Here is an 18,609-nt window from a genome sequence, read left to right as displayed (position 1 = left end):
CCATAAGGATCATCAAGTCCTCCTGTCACTGCACAGGTCTGCCCAAAAGTTTAGGCCATGCGACTAAGTGCACAGTCCAAGTGCTTCTTAAATTCAGATAGGCTCGGTGCAGTGACTACGTCCCTGTGGAGCCTGTTCCAGTGTGCAACCACCCTCTCGGTGAAGAACTTCCTGATGTCCAGCCTAAACCTCCCCTGCCTCAGCTTAACACCATTCCCGCGGGTCCTATCACTGGTGTTTACAGAGAATAGGTCACCTGCCTCTCCACTCCCCCTCGTGAGGAAGTTGTAGACTGCGATGAGGCCTCCCCTCAGCCTCCTCTTCCCCAGGTTCTACAGGCCCACTGCCCTCAGCCACTCCTCCTATGTCTTCCCCTCTATGCCCTTCATCATCTTTGTCACCCTGCTCTGGACACTCTCCAACAGTTTAATGTCCTTCTTGTACTGTGGAGCCCAGCACTGCAGACGGTACTCAAGGTGAGGCCTCACCAGCGCAGAGTAGAGTGGGACAATCCCTTCCCTCGACCGACTAGCGATGCGGTGCTTGATGCACCCCAGGCTACGGTTGGCCTTCCTGGCTACCAGGGCACACTGCTGGCTCATATTCAACTCACTGTCAGCTACAACCACCAGATCCCTCTCTGCGGGGCTGCTCTCCAGCGTCTCGTCGCCAAGTCTGTACGTAAACCCAGGGTTGCTCTATCCCAGGTGCAGGATGTGGCACTTGTTAAACTTCATGTGGCTGGTGATCGCCCAGCTCTCCAATCTGTCCAGATCTCTCTGCAAGGCCTTCCCACCCTCAGCCAAGTCTACAACTCCTCCAAGTTTGGTGTCATCAGCAAATTTGCTCAAAACACCTTCTAGTCCTACATCCAAACCGTTTATAAAGACATTGAACAGAACTGGCCCTAAGATGGAGCCTTGAGGGACCCCACTAGTGACCATCCGCCAGCCAGATGTGGCCCCATTTACCACAACCCTTTGAGCCTTGCCCATCAGCCAACTGCTCACCCACTGGATGATGTTTTTGTTTAGCTGTAGGCTGGACATTTTGTCCAGTAGGATCCTATGGGAAACCATGTCAAAAGCTTTGCTGAAGTCCAAAAAGATCACATCAGCTGGTTTTCCTTGATCAACTAGATGGGTGATCTTATCATAAAAGGAAATCAAATTTGTTCGGCAGGACCTACCCCTCATGAACCCATGTTGGCTGGGAGGGTTTTTTTGTTCCTTTTTTTTTTTCTTCTAAATATCCCTCTATTAAGGGAATTCCAAGCACTTAAAATCTAGAAGGCTACAAAGTCTAAAGACTCTGCAGCCAGCAAAACAGCAGAAAGGCTCCAGAAATATACGAAACTGTCCCTAACCCTGAAAAAGACTACACCTTATGTGCCTACTTTAGCTGTTTCCAGATACTCACTGGCACAGGGAACTTGGATGATACGTTTCCCCTAAACCCTGCTCCATCACTTTAACTCTCATTAAACTTCAACTCTCACTTCTCCTTGGCCTTTTTATTTTTAATCAGGTTGTTTTAACTTTTACTGTCTTATACAACACATGAAACCGAGCACATGGTTGCTATTAAGGAGATTAATATAGATCTAAAGATATATCTGTGACTTCTTTTTGACTACGTCAGAGTAAATTAATCAAAAAATGGGTTTATCCTTTTGAAACAGCACTTTGACACTTAGAGGTTCTATCATTTGTTGCATATTTCAGAGATGAAAGCTACTTCGAATCGTGTAATATTGGTATCAAATACTGGATTATACAAGCTGTTCTCCAAGTCACACAAGATACCAAAAGGTTTGCTTGGAAAAAGTTTCTGAAGTTAAGACTCCCCCTGTCTTTGCTGCAAGGTACTCAGTCTCCCTGTTCAGCAGCTGGTATTCATATGTACGTAAAAATATTTTTCCATATTTAATAATAGATTTGTCTATTATGCTTGCTGCTATTGTGTCATAGCATTTACCATCAGTGCCTCATTTCCTATGAATAACATCTGCTGTATTACAGCTTGAGAAATTCAGTCAGGTAAGATGTGATAGGAGGTTGACTTCTGTCACAACCTAAAAAAAACACATTAGCTGAACAAAGCAAGTGAGTTACCAGAAACAAGTAAAGCAGGTTACTTTTCCAGTCATGTTGAATAGGCCTGACTTAGAACAAAACAATCCTCCCTTCACACTTACAAACTGGCATAACAGAGATCAATGAGGAAGGTTCTTAACCCCTTTGATGCTCCCTAGGATCTCAGGCATTTAAACTGAACACCAGCTGAGTAAGAGAGAGCAGAAAAATCAGAAGAGGCTTCCTTAGCAGGCGTGGGGAAAGGCACATTCCGGTGACTATTGATCACACTTAACACAATAACTTCCTAAAAATAAAATTCTTTCTTATTTCCTAGCACTCCATTTTTCTTTGTTCACTGAATTCTGCTTGCACAATGAAGCCAGACATATCAGTTTCATTTCTCTGTCTTGAACATTAAGAAATCCAAACCCATTGACATTTTGCTATATTAAAGGAGGAAGTCTGTGGTTTAGGGTTTTCGTGAGTTTTTGTTTTTATAGTTTGGTGGTGCAGTTCTCAAAATGTCATGAAAATATTAATCAACTTCATTAAGTTTTGAAAACCTTCTTTCTTTCTTTCTAATACTAAAGGCTAAATGTTGGATCTACCCTAATAAATCACATTACTCTTAGCAATTCCGAATAGAGGAATCTGTGAATCTCAGAGGTAGGAAATATATTTTGATCTTGATTATGATAGTGATGGCATTGATTCTGATGCAGATACACTGTATTTACTTACATTGTATTGTAATTTACTTGTATCTACTTGTTTGATGTTCATTGAGGAGAAATAAGTCCTCACAATTTTATACACTGCAAAATCATGTCTAGATCAAATGATTATGCAACCACTTCCATTTACTAGATTTTACACTATTCTTGAATCTCTTTGCACAGCTGAAAATAAATATGTGAAACAGCACAACAGATTAAGTTATCCTCATCAGCAAGTAATTGGTAAGAATAATTAAATGTCAATCCAAAGGATTGCCGATAAAGAACCAGTTACACAGACCATGCTATCAGATGTAGGCCAAATTCCCATAAAACACCAATCTTTTACTCCACTTAAGAACAAAATTGACACGAATTGCTAAAGTACTTGGCATGAGTGGACTCAGCTAAAGTAAATGTTGTTAAAATGCACGTTGCGTTGGAGTTCAGCTTCAATATTTATTGTTGTCACCCCTCGAAGTCAAAGACCTGTTGATGGTTTTGAGTATCAAAGATTTCATTCTATCCTCTTTTAAGACAGAGATAATAATGAAAGAACTGAACGTGCTTTTGATCTCAGAAGCAAAAGGTCTCTACATTTGTATTTATTTATTTATTTTTATGTCAATGTTGACAAGAGTCCTGCATCTGTATTCAGGTATCTAAACATAGATGCATTGATTTACACAAGTTTTTGGCGTCAACCCTACTGAAGTCCACATAAGCTGAAGGTAAACTGGACTTCTAAAATTCTCTTTTAGATGCCTATACATGGATCTAAGGATTTTACTGTTGACACCACTTCTCTTTTTTCTTTCTATGACACTAGATTAGAATTGAGTAGACAATAAAATGTTCCAGCAGTGTAAACATAATAATCAATTAATAAACTGGAAGAAAACGATTATTAACAAAATTTTTTAATAGTAAAAAACCTAAGATTTCAATGGACAATTTTTAATGTTTTGGATGTATAAAAGATATCAGGATGAACACTTACAGAAGATATATTTTATTGATTAAAAGAGGGACTTAAAACACCTGGAAAGGACAAATGTTCAATTTCATTTTTAATTTTTAACTTGAGATATTTTTTTAGAAAAGTAATCAGTTCAGATAATTAATACTTATTATCATTCTTGTTTCCTATCTTCAGAATTTGTCAAACAGGATAGTAAAGAAAGGTCATATACTCTTTATGTGTCTTAAAGCAAGAAACAACACAGACTTTTTTATGCAGCATTTCTGTAATTCTCCAAGCAAATAAATTCAATGTTGAAAGGTAGTAATACTGTACCTTGATTTCTTCTATTTCGTCTGGCACTATCTTGTATGCAGATATAGTCCCACCCAACCTGAAATTGGGAGAAGAAAATATTCTCAAAAACAGTACCACAAAGCACAGCATGCTAATGATGCCACGAGTCATTCCCAAACACGGAAATCCCTCCTACCAACTAGGAGGTAGACCCCACCAAACCCCAAAACAACAGAAAAAACAAAACAAAACAAACAAAAAAAAAACAAAACACCTTTCCTTTCTTCTTCATGTGATTAAAATAAGCATTAGAAACAAGATGTCCTTCACTAGACCGAAAGGGAAGAATTACCAAGCAGAATTACCATCACCAGGATGTTATTCTGTACATTAACTGCCATCAGCCACCATATTCTACTATCTCATTTGTTTTCTAAGTTGTACAGATGAGTTTAAATATTTAAAGCCTGACAAGTTTTGTGCTCAGTGTTTCACTGAACTGCTATATTGACTTAAACGCATCCAGAACCAATTCTATATATTGACATTTCTTAATTGTACACAAATTGTATCACAAACCGCACAGACTCAATGGCTTCCATGTTTGAAGTCTCTGGAGATCATGATTAGTAATAAAAAGTGCAATGGTAAGCACTGATCTAGAAAAACAGTTTTTTCGTTCCACATTGAACTTGCTGAATAGCTACGATAAAAGGCAGTTTTTTGCCTGCGTCCTGCAAAAGGTTATAGTAAAAAATCATTCATACATTGAGGATGCATAAACAGCATGTACTATACACATAGTGGTACATCCTTGATGGCTAATATTATATTTTCCCCAGAGACATTCAAACATGGCTTATTTTATTTTATGAAGCAGCATCATTGGTAGTGACAATTCAGATCTAAAAATATAATGGCATTAATGACCTCCCTGCTGGCTCTGTACAGCAACACTAGTGCTTTCTGGGTCCTACAGAAACAAAAATCACAAATGAAATTATTTATTGTAAAGCCAAGGAAAGCTATCAAATGTGTATCTGTATTATCCCCGTTAAGATATGTTTCCCTTACAATTGTCAGCATTTCTACATTGATGTATTTCCTTACATTTTATCTTGAAATTATTACACATAGTGCTTACTCAACCTAAAAAGGGAAGAAAAGACTAACAGAGAAAGTACTTTATGGATCTCCCCTAAGTCCTGCCTGCCAAATTTCTACAGGCAAGTCACTCTCAAAACTGAACAGTTTGAAGGCTCTAGACAGAAAATAGTTTGCTCAGGAAAAGTCAGTTCTAAAGCTCACCACTGCTCTAAGTAAAACCAGCTGTGGTTACCAAAGTAGAGATGGGATCCAAACACTTCCATGCTCAAACTGCTCATGAATGGGACAAAGCATAGTGACGGTTCTCTCCCATGTCTTCTGCAACTTCCACAGCTGCTCCTCATCAATGCAGCAGAACATGAGAGAAAACAGACTTTTTCTTCACCACAGCAAGTACAAATGTGAGCTTTTACTCTTCACTGCATCCTTCTTTGTTCAAATGGCACTGCCAGGGATAGCTGCAAGAAATTGGTTGTACCATCATGACAAGGGCTTCCCTCATCACACCATGACAAGGTATGGCTCTGATGTGGTGCACATTAGAATTGCGCATGACCAGTCCTGTTGCATGAAGCCCACAGGACAATGTTTTTTCAGTTGTTTCTGATCCATTCCTGCCTGCATGCTGAAGTACCCACAAAGTAACTTCTTCAACTTTGCATCCTCTAGCAGAAGGGAAGGACAGAGCCTCTGCTGCCAGAACTCCACCAGAGGGAATTCTTTATTGGCCACCCCTGGCACAAGCACTTCCTTGGAATAAGTCAGGATTTTATTTTTTTTTAATGAAAATAATAATTAATGTAGTAAACTCATCTGGCTTGCTTAAGCCATTAATTAGCATCATTTTCTGCAAATAATTCTGCAAAATTATGTGTCAAGAGTTTACGATACTCTAAAACTGCCAAGCTGCAATCCAAATTCTGGCACATTTTAAAGTAGTTGTACATTCCCAAATAGGACATTTTTCTTGATGAAACAGCTAAACGCAGTATCATTGAAAATGTCAGTTATCACACTTTCATGCTTCTGAAAGTGAAAGATACATGAAAAGTTATGCTACTGTTAAATAAAGTCTCCCACCTATAGCTTCAGATCTCCGCATCTATCTTAATACATTTCCAATCCTATAATGACAGCTTTAACTCAGAAATCCAGACTACATAAATAAATAATAGCAAACTTGAAACTGTAAAAGAATAATAGGCACATAAATATTCAATTCCATATATGCTTCAGAGCCAAAGCAAAGTTCTTAAATAAGTCTATCTTTTCTTCATTTCAGAACATTAGATTTCCCTTCATTTATAACTACTGGAAGAGAGATCGACTATAGCAGATTGCTCGTTAAATATGGTACTATAGAGGACATAATAAGGATATTTGACTTAGTCTACAACGTTTGCTGGCGAGCTTCACACAAGTTTCAAGGCAGCACACACAGTGGGAGGATCCAATTAACACAGCCTTAACAGCTGAATGAGAAAAAATGATTTAAGCTGCCTATTTAGCAGCCTATGAGTACTGTAACAATAACAGACAGATAAAATTTAGAACTCTGTTTTTTTCTGGTGTTTCTGCAAAATGTCTTGATAAATTTCACTTTCATGCACAAAATATTATACCATATAATTCACTTGTTAAAGTCAGAAGCAGTTGTGAAACATGCTGCATACTATTCACTCAAAAGTCATAAATCGCAGTTTATTCCAACCTCATGGTAAATACTCTGAAATTTGAAAGTGTTTAGTTCTGTGTTACTGTATCATTAGTACAAATCTCCCACAATCAGATAAGCCCATAATGTAAGGGACTACACAATGCCAGACTCACACATAAAAAAGATACTGAGAAAAAAAAAAACATTGTGATGAATGTTAAGAAAGAACAGGAAGCTCTAGGCAGAAAATGAAATTATTGAAAATCAAACAGCGTACCTGACTTAAGGAAAACATTAGATTTCAAAGATTTCTCTGAATTACACTTAGGCATCACTATCGACTGCAACCTGTCTGGAATTTTGTTTGTTATTTTGCAAATCCTCAATTTGAACACTGACACTTGAAAGAATAGAGGCTCGACAGGAGGCTTCAGCTATACAATGCACATACAGAATGAATGCTACACAGCAGTGTGAGGCAGAGTATCTGCCCTTGGAATTCATTTTGTCATTTTCTTGAGAGGAATCTCTCTTTGCAGATTGGTTTTGTTCACAGGCTACCAGAACATTTTATATTAACTTTTTTTGATCACGGTATTTCAAGAAGCAATTACACTGCAATCAGAGAAGCAAAGGATAAGCTAGCGTGAGTACACATTAACTACCGTAGGTTTTGTACACCAGAATATAATGCAGCAAAGAACATCATAGGAGGCCAGAACTCAATTCAACAGGGACTCGTTTTTTGTACAGATTCACTCTTCACCTTTCACACAATCTGGTTTTATTATTACGTTTTTCTCCAGTTGAACAACATAACATCCAGCATCCTGGGACACAAATGGCATTTTCTCTCAGAACAAGTACATAACCGATCGAAAGCAAAGCTAAATATACAGCCAGCTACTTCCATTAGGCTGAAAAAGTAGTCCCAAACTTCATCCAGAGAGACTTAATGCTCTAAGTCATTCTCTTCCAAACTGTAATAATCTGTCACTATAGCAAGCTACATGATTCAGTAGTGAAATTATTTGAAATACTAGTTAGTTCTAGTTTTTTTTATGTGTATATACAACAAATAATTTCTGAAAGGTGCCACAATTTACATTCACATTTCTATGGACATCCATCTCATCAGGTCTGTATATACATAACATAGGCACTCCAATTCTCTAATTCCTTTGAAGAAGAAGGGAAAGTATTCCTACATGTAGAAATTAGAACTGACACACTAAAAGCGAAAGAACCACAGCTTATATTGGGTTAAACTGGTTGAAGTCTTTGAGGAGAGAATAAAAAGAGATAGGACACAAATTCCATGAAAATCATTATGAAATAAGAAATCTCAAATCAATGCTTGCACAACAATTTGTGAAAGAATACAAACTTTTTGTCTTTTTTAAGGAAACTATTTTAGAAAAAAAGTGCATCTCAGGATGACATGTAATACATAGACTGGGTTCAAAGGAAGTTCACAAAAAGGATTTACAAGAATGTTGAAAGAAGAGTTTCTATAGCAACCTGAGAAATCAGCAAAATACAGGAGAAATACTGAAGTGAGGTCAATACGGTTGTATTGGAACAGATGGAAGCTTTAGGATTTCACAAATTAAAGCACAATATCACTGAACAGGGAAAACTTGAATTTCATCCAAGTTGAGCAAAGTTAAAAACCAGGAGGAACTGTGCTCAAATGGAGGCAAGAAACAAAGAAGCACAGCCCAAACACACTGTTAGTAAATTGAAAGAGAACTCAAAATAACAGTTTAGTAAAAAATAAAACACAACTGTTAGTAAGGATAAACTATTTGTTATTTTGATATGAAAACCTTCAATGACCTGTTTGCTGTCTATTCCAATGTGCTAACTAAAACAGAAACTGAGTTTCTCATTGTTTTAAAATACTTATTCTGGATATAAGGTTAGAATTGTCACCACGTTATTTTCCATGTAATTGCAAGTTGGACTTTGGACTGGTTTGCCCTTGCGCCCCTTTGTGTATGCATGTTGCACTACATTATCAGTGCCTAATTACAGCTTGAGCTTCTGCGAGACACTTGTGAACCAATATCGCTCATTGTTCGGCTTTTATAACGTGAATTCTGACCAAAGAGATGAACATGATCTTAATACACAGTTCCACATTCAGTGACTGCCAGAAGAAGCTGAGCCATTGACTCATCTGCTAACTTAATAACTGAGTCATACTGAATGCAATAAAGTCAAATTTCTAAAAATATCAGTGCAGCCAGCTTGGCTGCTGTCATTTGCTGAAGTTCTCCAATGCCACTTTAATTACCATTAATCTTTCTTCAGATACATCACTCTGTCTAAATGATAGCAAGTTGTCACTAAACCTTCCAGTAAAACCCTGCTTCCTCTTAAAAGGAAAGCAAAACACAAAACTCTCTTTTTAAAATGTATTTATTTATTTATTTATTTATTTATTTATTTTATTACCTACCATCAGTATGTTTTGACTGATTTATAAACCAAGCAGAACATTTAAGGGAGAAGGTCCTTGTGAGCAGACCAAGTGGCTGGGAGCCAGGCTGCCCCTTGCTAATTCTAATGGCAAGGTCATTTTATCACAGGCCGCTGAATGACCACACATTTATACATAATGCTACTCCTACCAGAGCAAACTGACAGGGACAGCACTTGAAGCCTACCAAGCTGGGCTAGCCTAAAGGTGCCCCGTGAGACATCAGCAAAGCACCGTGTCCTGGATCGCACGAACAGCTACACGTCCTCGGAGTATCCCAGGGAAAGAGGGAGCAGGATTTAACGTCAGAGGAACTTTCCCTTCCACTACCTGCAACAGCACACATTAACGCACACGCAAAGCTACTTTAATTGCTACTAGTTTCTACTGACCTTTCAGAAATTGTTAAAACGCACTGAGAGGAGGTAGTAAGAAGGCATACATACTATTTTGGGCTCCCTTCCTACACAAGAGAACGTTGGCAGCTAGAGAAAGTATGGCTAGAGCTCCCATCCCTGGCTGCATGCCACTGATGAATTCTGCAAAGCAGCCTGTAAAGTGCTTTGGGAAGACAGCTGTGCTTACCTCAAGGTGTGTGTGGGGAATTACATGATGAAGATCCACTACATGTATTCTTTTTAAAACATTAATCCAATAATTAGATCCTTGTAAATCTGTTTGGTTTTTTTTTTTTATTATTCTTTTTCTGTTTCTTTTTCTCTTTCTTTTTCTGTTTCCTTTTCCTTCTTTTCCCCAGTTTTTAGGCTAACTTCAGGACACAGAACTCAAAAACTTCACAGAAATAACACGATTGCAGACATGCTCGCTGTCAGTTCATATCTCTCAAGAACAACTGGTTTTTTACCTCAGCGCCCAGGGTACACCTCTACATGACAGTTTTGGGCATTACTGTTGCCAGCCAAAAGACAGATCTATAGACTGTTCCCCCTTCAGCATGCTTATAAGATTACTGACTGCCAAACAAAGAAATGTGAAGGCAAATTAAGGGGAACAGGGAAAGCAACATCCCAAGAAACTTAGGCTTGCAGGCACTGGCCTCCACCCAAAAAAACAAGTGGATGAAGAGGATGGATGCACCACCACTTCAGTGGCACAATATTATTTCTTTTTACTCTCAGAATGAAGAGAGATACTGGAGAAAGGTAGAAGAAATGTCTGAAGCCATGTCTGAAAATGTCCATTCTAAACAAAGCTGTGTGCAATTAATCTTTAAAATGTGTGTCTCCTCAGAGGAAAGATCGCTATTTCATACTTTCTAATAGCATAGTACCACCAGATTACAGCGAGGGACAGGCTCTGCATCATCATGGCTGAGAAAGAGCACAGGGTAATTCTCCACTCTGAATTTTCATTATAGGTACAACATTTTGTTCCAAGTAAATCTGACTTTTAAAGTCTTCTCAAATGCCAGCACAATCTGAAAACGGCCTTTTCATGTAGCCCAACAGCAAAACGCCCACTTCTGTGCTGGATGCATGTGTGCTTATAGCACAGAGGAACGATTGTACTATGCTCCAGCTGATTGGTAATCTAACTATGGAAATCATACATTAAATCAAACAGACAGAAATGTCAGCTAGATTTAAGTAAAAACGTGTTCAGTGACTTTGAAAGTTCCCACCGGGGCATCAGATGCTTGACCAGCCAGCTCATTAAACAACATGAGCAAGATCTGAAATTTCCGGAGAGAAAAATATGCAGAAGCGGACAAAAATCATTATCACAAAAACTGTCACATTCTCACCACTTAAACAAAGAAATGTATATTTCATACTTATGCTGGGATTTAGTTGGTAGACTGAGGACTTTGAAAACACTGTAGGAAGTATTTATAGTAAGGGCTAAGACAATAATAAAGTTTGATCTTACTTTGTCCTGTAGGAAACAGTAGGGTAAGGCAAAGCATGTATTTGCATTTTTTTTCTAGCAGGTACATACCTAGGAGAGACACAGAGCATTTGCATATAGATTGCTAGCAATCACCTGTCACAAAATCCTCGTGGACCTCAGCTGAAAGCAAATTTTTTGGGTGCCTGAGAGTGACCTTTCTGCCTCTCATGGAAGACACTGCAAATTAAGGGATTTAGGCAATTCGATAAGGAAATGAAAGATTCCACTAGCAAATTACCATAACAGCTTGCAGAAACCTATGCAGAAGGATAAAGCTATTTTTGCTGATGCTCCTATCACTTCAGTTGAGCTCTATTTGCTTCTATCCAAATGTAAAAGAGAGACCATCTGAATCCAATGGGAAGAACAAGAAGATTCCTCCTAGGAGGAGAAGTTGATCCACAACTAGTAGAAATAGTAAAGCTTGCTTTCTTATACACTAGCAATGACCACCTCCCCGCAGACCTTCAGTATCCATTAAAAATTTGATTTTGAAAATCTTCACCTACCAGAATCTTCACCTACCAAAACATCTTTTTTTTTTTTTTTTACCATACATACACACTTCTCACACCCCACTACGATGCCATCATTTTCTTCCCACTAACTTCTGTGTTTGTTTTCCCTTCCATTTCTTAGACAATCAAGGTAAAAACTACATAGCACTAAGTCTGTGTGCATGCTTATGCCAAAACTAGTAAATATTAACTGTTTGTTCCAAAAGGAGATTAAGTTTGGATGAGATATGTAGAAACAGAAGATGGAATAGTGAAAACGCAGGGACCCCTGATGAATTGCAAATGATAGGCTGACAGGAGCAATCACAGTCCATTCTACAATCAGGCAGGAAAGCATCCAGAAAATCTTTTAATTCAAAAAATTACCAATAATGACTAAACACAAGAGCAGGACGACCCAAACTCAGGAAGAAAAACACCTGGATATGAATATGCGGAAATAGTCTGATCATTCTGGATTCTTGATCATTTTGGTACTTCACAATTAAGTAAATCACAGAGCATATGGAAGACTGTCATAAATTTTAAATATATATTTTTTAAATCCTACAATTCTGAAATTACATGAATGGTAGTGTCTGAAGTGTCATGAAGGAGTGACAGAGATGAGCGGCATTCATACGTGAACGGGGCTAATTACAGGGTCAGTGACTTGTGTAAAATCAAATAATGAAGGCCCAGAAAAAAAAGAAAAAAAAAGAAAGAGAAAAAAAAAGAAAAGCTCCACCACTTTAAAGTGCTTTTTCCTTTTTGCATTCTGGATTCTAAACAATTCACTGGAAATGAATGTTCATTCTCCTTTCCTACAACATCTGTGTCTAAAAACAGTACAAACTGCAAGTCTCTGAAATTCCAGGATGCAGAGATACAAAACACTGTTGTTATTCTTTAGGACAAAATAATTCTTCACAGTATTTCACCCTCCCAAAGCTCTAACGTCTCATTTATCTCCACCATATTCTAGAGGATATAAAGCACAAATAGAATCCAGTATATGATTAATGGCAGTTTTGTTGTCTGAATTTCTCTAGACAGTTAAATTCAGAGGCAGAATTTGCTGTTGGTTTTTTTGTTTTGTTTTGTTTTGTTTTTCCTAAACACATTATATATATTATATATTCCCACATTTATATAGCCATGTGTGGCCTAAATGGGAGAACTAATTTGTGTTTAAATTACTGTCCCGACTCAACAGATATGTGGTGTATGCTATGGGTTGGGGATTGTGGAATGAAAAAAACAATTGTTCAGCCAGAGAATGGAGTCATATAACAGAACAACTCGATCCCTCCTTCCTCATACCTAGGGGGAACCTTCTACAGACAAATAGCATTATTGCCAATACTGAAAGTGACATTTTATTCCATGTCTAACACAGTTATCGCCATTCCAGATAACATGCAGTTATCTTTGAAGTCAATATCTGTACTGTACAGCTGCTTGTAAAATACTTCTGTAAGTTCCAAACTGAAGTTTTTGAAAAATATTTATTTGTGCTTTTTTTTTTGTATATTACTAGCTATAAGGGTTTTCAGTGCTCTTATTTTTCTTTTCTGTAGTTATCATTCCCTGATTTCTTTGTATATAATAACTGCCAATAAAATGTTTTGAGATCAATATAAAACGACTGATCTATTGACTCCGCTATTCATGTCACAACTCATTAAAAATGGCCCTTTCAATATTCAGACACGGGGTAGGAATGAGACATCCGGACCTTTGACAGTTTTAGAGGTCTTTGAGTGTGGATTTATGCATTTTCTTTCTTTCAAGTACTAAAAATAAAAGTATTTCTAAATAGCTTGCACAAACATAATCCATTTGTGAAAAGAAATTGTTTACTTTACTTGCAGCTGTAAGTCACCCTGTAAGTCATGATCGGCTACATTCTGCTGCCATCTATTTTGTGTGATGTTCTCTTAAAAGTAAAAATTAAAGCTAGATAGAGCAATTCCCTCTGTCTCTATTTTGCCGAAGGCCATTTCTTCTTTATTACTGTTCTGTTACAAGTAAGGTATTTAGAAAGAAGGGTAACCCACCTCATGATGACTGAAGTTTTTTTGTTTGGTGGGTTGTTTTAAGATATGACTGTAGAACGTTACTGAGCACATTACACACCATCACATTTCTTCAGATGACAGTGACCATAGTGTCCCCCATAACCTCAACATGCCTCTAGATCAAATCTCTTGATATAGGTGAAGAGGAGTGAAAACAAACATGGCATTTATATATCTGTAAAATAAATAACTTTCTTCAAGTGTAGTCGTTTATATTCCATGACAGCAAGCCATGGTCAACTTGCATAAAGATAGCAGAAGTGACAGAAGGGTCTCTCTTCCAAAGCAGAAATGTAGTCTGGAAGTCTCTGTCACATAACAGGGTCTTTACAAATCACAACTCCACACAGGTTTTCAAAATTTTTTAAAAGGAACAGAGACATCCCAGCTTCCGGCACGCTCATACTGGTGTCATCTTCCAGCTAACAATCAATTTCATACATACTAGAGTAGCCTTGAAAGAAACTCATCCAGCAGTTGGCAAATACCTACTGATACTGATACTACTGGCAAATACCACAGATAGCTTAGATGTATTTCTAGGCATCTGAAATACCACGGTAACTGGTATTGTAGAGTCACATCAGAAAACATTAAGCAATGTAGATTTTGCTTCCACTGTACCCCTAGAACAACCATAAGACTATACGCCTGACTACCAGTCGCCAATGACTAACACCACCAACACAAACATACCAATACTTAGCACGGCACTTGCAGAGCCACAATGCAGAAGGGAATTCAAAGACGGTTAGGACAACTCTACCTGTAAAAAGGTACTAACAGCAGCAGAGCATATGCATGCCCCTCACAGACCTAAAAAATACATGAATATCCTAAAAAATACATGAATTTGCATACAGAGACACCCGGGCTTTATGACTAGAATCCATTCAGATCACTGTAAGAAACTGTAATTTTCTTCCTACATCCAAGTTTTTTCCAATCTACAGAAACTCTCAGATGAAATTCTCATTCATCTAAAGTATTTGCAAAGAAAAGACATGAAGGAAACATCAATGTGATTACAGGTCAGATGACTTCTCATAATTAATTGTTTACACAAAGTCAATAGTTTAGATATTTAAAGATTATTATGCATCAAAAAAACCACAACAACATCAAATATATTAATATATAATTTATTATTAAGCTATAATTTATAATTATCTGGTATTTACATATGTACAGTTTTAATTAATCTATAAATTCTTTTTAATATGTATTCTTTCATGCTTATAGTTTATTTATGTGGAGTAGTAATTAAGTTCTAAAACACATACCAAAAAATAATAATAATTGCTGGAACAGCCCATACAACTAAAACCAAAATTTTGGTTCTACTGAAGGAAATGAAGAAAATTCCCATCTGACTTCTAAGAAAATAAACAAACAGAACTTATGTCAAATTCAACTTACAACCTATCAGTAACTTAAGGTTCCTGCAGATTTTAGTTAACTCCATACAATTCACACATAACTATTGCTTCAATTGTGACCTGAACAATATTAATTCTTCCTTGAAACAATATAAGTGAGAAGAAATAAATCAAGAAAAAAAAAAGTATGCAACAATGTTCTTCACATGTAACAGTTTAAAGATATCAGAAGCCATAAATCCAGCAATACTTTATACTTGGTTGCAGACTTATCTTTAATTATGGCCATTTTTAGATACATCTGAAAAAAAAGAAAGTGCTTTTCTTACATACAATTTATGTATTTAAAGAAAAAGTGACAATAGTGCACATATTTTTAAATTCAAACTAGACCTTCAGAATGAATCTGAAAATACGTGGCCCTCAAAAAACTCAATGAGATTACCAATGCAAATTTTCTTACTGTTGTGCTATTACTATAGTTTGTATCTATTTAAGGTATACTAGGTTATTGTCTGCATTGAAGCTTACAGTTTTGTTTTGTTTTGTTTTTTCCCAGAGGAAAAAGCAAAACAAACCAGGACAAAATTACTTCACTTGAAGCCAGAATATGTGTAATTATGTGTAACACTGGTTTAGAAATTTCTGTTTAGCTTCAAGTTTTGAAGAAACAGTTCTGCTTTAACTTAAAAAATAATTCTGAACTATGAAAAATAGTTATGAACACATGGCCACGCTCTCCTCTCATTCATGAGCATGACTCTGACACCTGCAATCAATGCCCACTTTTAAATCATGGAGTAAATCAGGCTGGAAGGGACTCTGGAGATCTCATAGCCTATCCCCTTGCTCAAGGAAGCTTCAGTGAGGTCAAACTACTCAGGGACTTGCCCATTCCTGTCTTGAACATCAAGGATAGAGATTTCACAACCTCTCTGGGTTTACAGCTACAGTGTTTAACCACCTTTGTGGTTAAAAAGAAAAAGCAAAATTCCTTGTATTTAGTCAGTTTCCCATGTTCCAACTTGTGCCCATTGACCACCACCCCATTACCTAAGCGTCTCTGAGAAGAGTCTGTCTCCATCTTCTCTGAGTCCTCAATTAGGCAGTTACAGGCAGGGAAAAAGACTTTACCTGAGCCTTCTCTTCTTCACGCTGGACAAACCCAGTTACCTGGACCTGCTAGCTACACTCTCACTAACACATCCAGGGTGCTGGTGGCTGCCTTACTGCTATGCATAACACCACCGACTCATGTTCAGCTTGTCCATGAGGACTCCCAGCTCCTTTTCTGTAGAGCTGCTTCCTGGCTAGGTGACCTGTACTCTATTTTTGCTTAGAGTTATTCAATCCCAGACACAAGACTGTGCATTTGCTTCTGTTGATCTGCATGAGGTTCCTGTCAGCCCGCTTCTCCATCCTGCCCAGGTCGTTCTGAATAGCAGCCTTGCTCTCCAACGTGTTGACCACTCCACCAGGCTGTCTTTCGCAAAGCTGGTGAGAGTGGCATCTGTTCCATCATCCAGGTCACTAAAGAATGTATTAAACAGTACTGATGCCAGGACTGACCCCAATTGAGATGCCACTAATTACTGACTGCCAGCAGGACTCTGCACAACCGATCACAACAATAAGCCTGGCAGCCCACTGGGTTTTTTAATCCCCTTATCCTTCTCAACAAACCTAGGAGGAACCTAGTCCATAAACATACTTCAAACTAATTTATTTCAAGTTCCTCCTTTACCATATTTTTCCTGCCACAATGCCCATTGAAAATATCTGTCAAGAATTAAGCTTCCAGCAAACCAAGAACATTGTTTACTATGCTAACGTTACTCTACTGCTGTTTTCTCGTGATCTCCTGCTTACTTAGTCTACCTCTGTTTTCTTTTGTCTGACATTGTAAATTTTTGGTTTCAGCACTGTTCCTATGCTCTGTAATTACACAGAGACTATTACAGCCACATTCTAATTTACAATTAGGGCACTGAGGTACTGTAACAATAAAAATCATATGAAGTAATAGTATCTATGACTCAGTATCTGAGACTCCTGGATGGTAACTGGAACAAAAGCAAAACATAGCAAGCGGCCATGAAAATGAATTTATTAAAGAAATATATTATCCTTTTGAACCTCAACTTTTAGGATGGGTTTTTAGGATAGATTGCTAAAGAATACTGATCATTTAGAAGGATAAATGATAGCAAATGTTAGGCAAATTTATTACAAGAATACCTGTATTTTCTTATTTCTTGTATATATTTCTTATAAACATAGGAAGTACAAAGATTGCAACGCTGAAAGTGACGAGACTGAGATTACGTGTATTAGAGGAGCAACAGAATGCTCACTCTGTCGGGGCTCCAAAGGGCACAGCATATATTCAGGATAGAAAATGGAATATTCACTGTATAGCCTCCTGACTGAAGCAAGATCTTCTGTTGATCCTGTACTCCGTATAACCCTTTTTAGGAAACTAAAATATTCTTAAAAGATTCTACCTTAAATACATCATAAGAGAGGACAGAAATACATCACAAGAGAAGACAAAAGTTCAGGAGAATGTCAAGTCTTACACAGGAAATTTTAAAAAGCAGAAGAATGATTCCAATAGTATATCAGAAATGTATCAAAATAAATGTAAGTATAATAGATTTATTCTTATTTTACATAACAATAACACAACACTTCATGCATCCGAAGAAACAAGATGAAAGAGAAGATCAATTTATTTTCTTTAATCAGAAAACAAAGTCAGAAATCACACTGACAAGGCCACTGCAATACTGAAAGGATTCCTCTGTCCTTACTCTAATACTATTATTGTAGTTTTTTTCTTAATAACAGTAAGATTTCAGAGAAAATTTAAACCTTGATATATATATATAAAATGCTATCATGACTACAAATCTGAAAAAAAAAATATGGTTCAAAGGCACAGAGATAGCGAATGATGACAGAATTACTGGGGAGTCATGGCAGGAGGGATATAAATAAAGAGGGATGCAGAAGAAAACAAAATAATAAGGAAGTCTGGGAGAAAAAATAAGTAGTCTGGGAAAAAAAGATTTCCAAAACAAGAAGTTGAAATGGTGGATTGGGTTTACATGGCAAGGTTTTAGTAGTGTTGAGCTAGCAGGGTGGCCGCTGCAAGCAAAGCCCAGCAGCTACCCCATGCCAGATCGGAGCCAGCTCCAGCTGCTCCAAAAGGGACCCGCCCCTGGCCAGAGCTGAGTCAGTTATGGGAGTGATGCTGGTTGGGCCTCTGGGAGAGAAGATTGAAGAAAGAGAAAAAACTGCTGTAAACTGCAGCTGGAGGAATGAGAAAATGTGAGAGGAACAGCCCTGCAGACCCCAAGGTCAGTGCGGCAGGAGGTGCTCCAGGCAGGCAGCAGCAGTTCCCCTGGGGGCTGTGGAGAGGCCCCTGGTGGAGCAGG

At 37.7% G+C, this 18,609-nt stretch overlaps 1 protein-coding gene across 19 annotated transcripts in view; it reads right to left on the bottom strand.

The window, feature by feature from the left end:
* Window positions 1-18,609, bottom strand: part of GPHN (gephyrin) — a 279,302-nt gene that overhangs the window by 165,714 nt on the left and 94,979 nt on the right. For all 19 annotated transcript variants that reach the window (XM_084521331.1, XM_084521346.1, XM_084521348.1 and 16 more), the window contains one exon: window positions 4,092-4,149. In XM_084521331.1, the coding sequence (XP_084377457.1) occupies window positions 4,092-4,149 (58 nt within the window). The remainder of the gene's footprint in view (window positions 1-4,091; window positions 4,150-18,609) is intronic.

This window comes from Aythya ferina (assembly GCF_964211825.1).
Source record: "Aythya ferina genome assembly, chromosome: 5".
NCBI classification, from domain to species: Eukaryota; Metazoa; Chordata; class Aves; order Anseriformes; family Anatidae; genus Aythya; species Aythya ferina.
The sequence above is the reverse complement of the archived record's forward strand: the minus strand, read 5'-3'. Positions and strand labels throughout refer to the sequence as shown.